This window comes from Octopus sinensis, linkage group LG28 (genome assembly GCF_006345805.1).
Source record: "Octopus sinensis linkage group LG28, ASM634580v1, whole genome shotgun sequence".
Lineage (NCBI taxonomy): Eukaryota > Metazoa > Mollusca > Cephalopoda > Octopoda > Octopodidae > Octopus > Octopus sinensis.
This window is the reverse complement of record NC_043024.1, coordinates 14,977,491-14,985,617: the sequence shown is the minus strand read 5'-3', so window position 1 is coordinate 14,985,617 and position 8,127 is coordinate 14,977,491. Positions and strand designations below refer to the sequence as shown.

The 8,127-nt window shown below is 38.8% G+C and overlaps 2 protein-coding genes across 8 annotated transcripts in view; one reads left to right on the top strand and one right to left on the bottom strand.

The window, feature by feature from the left end:
• LOC115225829 (gastrula zinc finger protein XlCGF49.1-like) overlaps positions 1–8,127 on the top strand; it is a 65,317-nt gene that overhangs the window by 6,310 nt on the left and 50,880 nt on the right. The gene's annotated exons all lie outside the window — the stretch shown is intronic.
• The window catches only part of LOC118760833 (gastrula zinc finger protein XlCGF49.1-like), a 43,191-nt gene that overhangs the window by 10,705 nt on the left and 24,359 nt on the right, over positions 1–8,127 (bottom strand). For all 6 annotated transcript variants that reach the window (XM_036514659.1, XM_036514662.1, XM_029796760.2 and 3 more), the window contains one exon: positions 5,702–7,002. In XM_036514659.1, coding sequence (XP_036370552.1) covers positions 6,030–6,641 — 612 coding nt within the window. In that variant the 5' untranslated portion in view covers positions 6,642–7,002 and the 3' untranslated portion in view covers positions 5,702–6,029. The remainder of the gene's footprint in view (positions 1–5,701; positions 7,003–8,127) is intronic.

The following is an 8,127-nucleotide window of genomic DNA, read 5'->3' as shown; positions in this document are numbered from 1 at the left end:
GGCTAGCTAAGAGTGAACTGTTGTGCTTGGCATCCATTGACCTGGAGAAAGTCTTTGACAGAGTCTTTCGCTCTGTCATATGGTGGTCTCTGAGGAAGCTGAAGACAGAGGAATGGTTTCTTATTTCTTTACTGCCCACAAGGGGCTACACACAGAGGGGACAAACAAGGACAGACAAAGGGATTAAGTTGATTACATCGACCCCAGTGCATACTTAATTTATCGACCCCAAAAGAATGAAAGACAAAGTTGACCTCGACAGAATTTGAACTCAGAATGTAGCAGCAGACGAAATACCTATTTCTTTACTACCCACAAGGGGCTAAACACAGAGAGGACAAACAAGGACAGACAAATGGATTAAGTCGATTATATCGACCCCAGTGTGTAACTGGTACTTAATTTATCGAACTCAAAAGAATGAAAGGTAAAGTCGACCTCGGCGGAATTTGAACTCAGAACGTAGTGGCAGATGAAATACCGCTAAGCATTTCGCCCGGTGTGCTAACATTTCTGAAGCCATACAAACCATGTACAGGGGTACTGTCAGTAAGGTAAGAGTTCTGTCAGGAGTTCAGCAGTGTATTTAGAGTACTGATATAGTTCACCAGGACTCGGTTCTCAGTCCCATCCTATTCATCATCCTCCAGGTTGTAACAGGAATGTAAAACAAGCTGCCCTTGGGAACTACTATATGATGATGATGATGAACTTGCTCTCCTAGCAGAATCTGTAACAAAATTAGAAGACATTCTGGGCAGAAGCAAAACTTTAAAGAGAACTTAGCAAAGACCAAAGTTTTAGTAAGCTGAAAAACAGAAAGGACTCTATGCCCTTCAGGTAAATGGCCCTGCTAAGTATGTAGGAAGGCTGGTGGAGGCACATGGCCGTGTGGTTAGAGCAGCGGACTCGCGGTCGAGGGATCATGGGTTCGAATCTCAGACTGGGCGATGTGTGTGTTTATGAGCCAAAACACCCAGGCTCCACGCAAAGAAGGCGGCGAGCTGGCAGAAACGTTAGCATGCCGGGCAAAATGCCTAGCGGTATTTCGTCTGCCGCTACGTTCCGAGTTCAAATTCCACCGAGGTCAACTTTGCCTTTCATCCTTTCGGGGTCGATTAAATAAATACCAGTTACACACTAGGGTCGATGTAATCGACTCAATCCGTCTGTCTGTCCTTGTTTGTCCCTTCTGTGTTTAGCCCCTTGTGGGTAGTAAAGAAATAGGTATAAGCAGGAAGGCCAATGAAGAAAGTAGTGATTATTTTGGAAGATGTGCAGGAGCAATAGACACTAAGGACAGACAAGAAATGGGTTTCCTCGAATGTCCTATCGACCCCGAAAGGATGAAAGGTAAAGTCGACCTCGGTGGAATTTGAACTCAGAACGTAGTGGCAGACGAAATACTGCTAAGCATTTTGCCCGGCATGCTAACGTTTCTGCCAGCTCGCCACCCTTGGTTAATTACCACCACTCCAATATATTAAGAAGTTTTAAATCATCATCCATGGGGGATAAATGTCTTAGACTCAAAGCTAATTTGCTCTTTTGGATGACAAAGTGTTGGTGGATTGAGAGAAATATCGGACATAAGTTGAATCAAGTGCAGTATACAAGAGGGAAATCTCACAGGTTGACAACTCATGTTGGTGTGTTTACATCCCTGTAACTTAGCAGTTCGGCAAAAAAAGAGACCGATACAATAAGGACCAGGCTTTCAAAAAATAAGTACAGGGGTTGATACATTTGACTAAAAATTTTTCAAGACGGTGCTCCAGCATGGCAGCAGTCTAATGACTGAAGCATGTAAAAGATAAAGGATTTTCTCACTGACCACCCCCATACAATCTTGCAATTCTTACCCACCCACACATTCTGTTCTCGCCCACTGTACCTCAAGGACCCACCCTGATGCTTCACCACCATTATTTCTATCCCAGCTTTACCCTAGCCACTCCCACCCTCATCTGTAATGCAAATAGTCATGAAACTCCTCCACAGCTAGCAACATTTTGTTCTGGGTCCTTCTCTCACTTTAACCCCTAATCCCAATAGCATTAAGCTATCCACATTCAGAAATGTTGTGAGTGCTTTTGACTGTTTCACAATCTAATGTCACTTAGTAGGATGTATATATATGTATATATATATGCATATATATATATATATATATATTGGCTAAACTGGCAAAGTGACCATTCCGAAATATATATATATATGTATGTAGAACAATCTTACTTAGAAATGGATGCGTGCGTTCCGTCATATAATATGTATATATATATATGTATGTATATATATATGTATATATATGTATGTATATATATGTGTGGAGGCGCAATGGCCCAGTGATTAGGGCAGCAGACTCGTGGTCGTAGGATCGTGGTTTCGATTCCCAGACCGGGCGTTGTGTGTTTATTGAGTGAAAACACCTAAAAAAGCCCCACGATGCTCCGGCAGGGGATGGTGATCCCTGCTGTACTTTTTCACCACTCTTTCTTCTGTTGGCCTGCTTGCTTAGCCAGCGGGGTGGTGTCATTCGAAGACTAAAACAATGCGAACACATTGTGACCAGCGATGTGTAGCAACATCTGATGGTCTGGTCAGTCACGTGATCACGTGATATATATATGTATATATATATATATATGTGTATATAACGTGATCACGTGACCGACCAGTCCATCAGATGTAGTTACACATTGCTGGTCACAATGCGTTCGCATTGTTTTAGCCTTCGAATGACGCCACCCCGCTGGCTAAACGAGCAGGCCAATATATATATATATATACGTATTGGTAAAAACGTATGAACGGGCATGCTTACATGTTTACTATGAACTTTTAACCTTATCTTAATTAGCGGTCATCCGAATTAGTGCTTTTGTATAAGTAGCAGTCTATAACACAGTAATTTCCCTTTATATAACAGTATATTTTTTTCATAGCGTTTTTCAGATGGCCAGATAACCGAAGAGATGGCGGTGTGGATTTCCACCTCGGCATACAAAACTCAAAGTTTTATCTTGGCTACCAAATAATTGTCACATATTATTTTACAGATATATATATATATGCAGGTTTGTGAGTGTGTGTGCATAAACACAAAAAAATGCAGAATAATCCGTTTTTAATCAGCTTAGGTACAATTTGGATACATTGGTTTTACATAATTCCTAGATTTATTAATCTTGCATATTAATTGATCCATATTTATTTGACTTGGTTCTACAGAGATCATGAAATTAACATCAACAAACACTTCTCAAAGCTTCGCTACACTGCTAAGAATAGAGAGCAGAGAATAAGTAAGGGATACGGGCAGCAGTAAACTTAACAACTTTTGGCCAAAACAAGGGTTTGTGTGCCAGCAGATTTAGGGATTGTAAGGTTGAGAAAGTCGTGAAAGATGACATGGTAAAAATTCCTGCAGTTGTTAAACTGTTATTGTCTTCAACAAATGTACAGAGAAGGAAAATACATTTAAAGCTGTTCATAAGATATATTGTTTAAGTCATTATAGAATGGTGATTGATCCGTATTAACTCTAAATATAGGCTTTGAGTGGAAAATAAATTTAATTAATGAGAATCCTAAAGAAAATAATCAGTAAATTATTTACTAAGGAATATATTCCATTTATATAAGATTGTTATTCTTAGAAGAATAAATATTGCTGTTTAAAAAAATAAGATAATTACAATATGGTTAAGATGACCTAAGATCTAAAAAAAATAATCAAATTAAATATTAATTAAAAGGTAATAGAAAAATAATTAAGTAATTAAAATAATATATCATGAAATAATTTCATTGTAGAGGTCGAGGACTTAATAATGGTTTTAGATTTTGGCACAGGGCCAGCAGTTTTGGAGAGAAGGAATTGATCACATAGACTCAGCACTTGACTGTATTTTATCAACCCTGAAAGGTTGAAGGGCAAAGTTGACCTCAGCAGAATTTGAACTGAGAACATGAGACAGGTGGAATGCTGCTAAGGATTTTCTCTTGTGTGCCAAGAGATGACCTGTGTCATCTCTTGTGAAAGGTAAGAGAGTCCAGTTTGCTGGACATTGTTGTAGAGCTGAAAAAGAGGTAATTTCTGCTCTTCTCCTCTGGAAGCCATCTACTCGCAATACAAGAGGGCACACACTCTCCTACCCTGATGTAATCTCCAGGGATACAGGCATCCAGCAACAGGACCTCCGTAATGCCATGATGGACCGTGAAGTCTGGCGTAGCATGGTAAATCCCATTGTCTCGACCACGGTTGAACAATGATGATGATGATTGTGTGCCAACGGTTCTTCAAGTGTTGCAGATTATCAAGTCATTAGCACTACAGAGCTCCAGCAGCATTGTTCCCTCCCCATTCCGGAGATGCTGCCTGATTTGTCCATTGAGGTAATCAGCCATCAAGTAATTGTCATGTAAAATCAAGGAAATCTACAAGAGGGCCTTGATAAATTGGTGGCCCTGTTCATCTGCCACTCAAGACTGCAGGGTACAAGCAGAGATATTGTCGTCAATTAATCAAGAGAGATGTTATTGTTTCATTTTTGACACGTAATACTGAAATAGTGGAAGATATAAGAGACCGCGCCAGTCTGGCATTTTATTGGACCCTGGCACTGCATGGACCCTAAGTAAGGCATGTGTAAAATTTGAATGAAATCGGTTGTATAGTTCTCGAGTTTTAGGGATTCACACAGACATTCTCATCTTTATATATACAGATTGTTAGGAATAAATATTATTGTTTAAAATTTAAGATAATTACTGTAAGGAAATCTACAAGAGGGCCTTGATAAATTGGTGCCCCTGTTCATCTGCCACTCAAGACTGCAGGGTACAAGCAGAGATATTGTCATCAAATTAATCAAGATCAGTCTAAGCTTGATTATTCTGTCTCACATCAACTATCACAATCACTTCATATACCATTTTTTTCTGCCAACAGCATATCATCAACACATCATTAAAATCCACCCAGACGAAATTATACCTTTTTAACTTGTTTCTGATGTGTACTGGGAGGATAGAATGAAGGCAAGTAGATTTGAGTTACATGCAAGAAATAAGACGGAGGGGAACCTCAATTAGATAACAGATGTATATCTTATTTGATGATGAAATATTTTCTTTCGTGATTTGTACAATTGTTTGAAATGTTAAAAAGTGATGTTCTCATTTTCAATGGCAATACATTTCTCAGCTTTTTATCTGCAATAAAATTTCCCTTCTGAAAATATATTACATGGAATCATGTTTGTTCATCATTTTAACATCCATTTTTCTATACTTTGCATGCATCAGATGGAGTTTTGATGAAGATTTTCTACAGCAGTATGCCTTTCTTGTTGTCATTCCCAAGTAAGGTAATAATTCCTCATGGCTACACATTTGGAAATAACTGTGAGGGCAATATCGAGACAAGGGTACATGAAAACACACACAGATATATATGATGAGATTCTTCCAGTTTCCGTCTACCAAATCCACTCACAAGGCTTTGGTCAGGCTGAGGCCAGAAAACAAAAAAATCACTTGTACTGTACAATGGGACTGAACTTGAGACCACATGGTTAGCAAGCAAGCTTCACAACCACACAGACTATACATTAGAAAGGAATATATATGAATATTCTGAAAGAATGATTTATTAAAAATATCAGTTATAATTTATTGCATTAAAGTGGACATAGATATGGTTATACAAAGTGTCCGAAGATTGCTATATCTTCTTTGTCAAACAAATACACCGATGGTTATATAACATGAGATTTATGGAAAGATTTTTGACATTATATGGTTAATCTTCTGTATGAATATATACAGGTGTAGCTAAGTGGCTGCTTTGAGAGAATACTTTACCATGGATGGGGTTACATTCTTGATATTCTCTTCTCTCTGAGTCTATATGTGGATTATTCAAGATAATTCCTTTCAGAATGTGATGCATCGAATACACTTGTGCCCATTCAAGTAACAATAGATAATGATTAACTGCAGGTGTTGCAGTGATATGGCTAATCTCCTGTATGGATGAGTTTGTGATTTTTTAAGATACTTGTCCGAGAGAATGATTTACCACAGATATCACATTTAAAAGGTTTGATTCCTGAATGGCTACGTATATGTTTACTTAAGGTACTTCCTTCTGTGAAAGATTTACCACAGACATCACAGTGATATGGCTTCTCTCCTGTATGAATGTTCTGATGTGAAGTCAAGTGGCTTTTACGAGAGAATGATTTATCACAGATATCACAGTGAAATGGCTTCTCTCCCGTATGAAAGTACTTGTGTTCGTTTAAGTGACATTTTTGATAGAACGTTTTGCCACAAATATCACAAAGATATGGTTTTTCTCCTGTATGTGTACGTTTGTGAGTTGTCAAATGACTTCCTTCAGAGAATGATCTACCACAGACATCACAGTGATATGGTTTCTCACCTGTATGTACACGTATGTGTGTAACCAAGTAGTTACTTTGAGAAAAGATTTTACCGCAAACATCACAGTGATGTAGCTTTGCTTCTTTGGGAGTTCGTCTGGGAGTCAAGATGTTACCTTTTTGAGAGGATGACTTTTCACAGATATCACTACTGTCTGTTGATTTCTCTGTCACTTCTGCCATCTCTTGAGGAAAATAAACTCCGTCCTTTCACTTTCTCAAATAGATTTTTAAATAATTTCTCCTCTATCAAAACTATAGATATATATATAGTTGTATTTATAGTTTAATCACAAATATTTTAACACCTATATTTCTAACAGCAGTGATCTTTGTTGATATCTAAAGATGCTGCAAATTCATTCAACTTTAATCATGTCCCAAAAATCGTGCACACATTCCAAACAGCCAAACAGCAACTTTTGAGAAATTTCGTTTACAAAAGAAATTTCAATGCAATTCCTCATCTATGCATCTGTTCTGTATGCTATCTTCCAGGATACTGAAGTAAAAATATTCTGTCCTGCCAATGTCATCTGATGTTCTGGAATAAAAGAGAAAGAGAATAAGATATAGGAGAGAGTTAGCTGGACTATTGGAGACCCCTTTATATAATTAAGTGATTGTAGTCTACATATCTCATAAAGCCTATACATATTTGGCTGGTTTAAACCCGGCCCATCAGGAATCACTGCTGAGATGCTTAAAATATCTGGTGGTGTGGGTTATGGCCTAGTCACCTGTATTGTAAACCAGGTAGTTCATGAAGGAGTCATACCCAATGACTGGTGTAGCAGCACCATAAGTCAACTACTACAAATGTAAGGTGATACAGGGGTATCAAACTGCTGGATCAGGTGATGAAGGTCACGGAGCGGGTCATAGCCCAACTGATTAGGGAGAGAGTCTGCTTAGATGAGATGCAGTTGAGTTTTGTACCAGGTAGAAGCACTGTTGATGCTATATTCCTGGTATAGTAATAGGAGAAATATCTAGCCAAATATAAACCCCTATACTTGGCTTTTGTTGACTTGGAGAAAGCCTTTGACAGGGTCCCCCGATCCTTTATCTAGTGGGCAATGCAGAAACTTGGGATAAGTAAGTGGTTAATAAGAGCTGTACAAGGATACCGTTAATAAGGTAAGGGTTGGCAATGAGTATAGTGAAGAATTACGAGTACAAGTAGGGGGTTCATCAAGGATCAGCCCTCAGCCCCCTTTTATTCATCATAGTACTCCAGGCAATAACAGAGGAATTCAAGACAGGTTGCCCCTGGGAGCTCCTCTATGCTGATGACCTTGCTCTCATAGTGAAATCACTACCAGAACTAAAGAAATTTCAGGTGTGGAAGCAAGGTTTAGAATTGAAAGGCCTTAGAGTCAATGTTGCAAAAAACCAAAGTCCTAGTAAGTAGGAAGGCAAACACATCACAAACCCCTTCAGGAAAGGTGGCCCTGCTCGATCTGTAGAAAAGGTGTAGGTAGAAACTCCATAAGATGTATCCAGTGTAAGCTATGGACACATAAGAGGTGCAGCAACATCAAAGGAAGGTTAACTGGGAAGATAGCTTTTGTGCAGCAGATGCACAGGAAACTGATTCCATCACATGCCAAGGGGACAAACTAGAAATAGTTGATAGCTTCCACTACCAAGGTGACCAAGTCTGTAG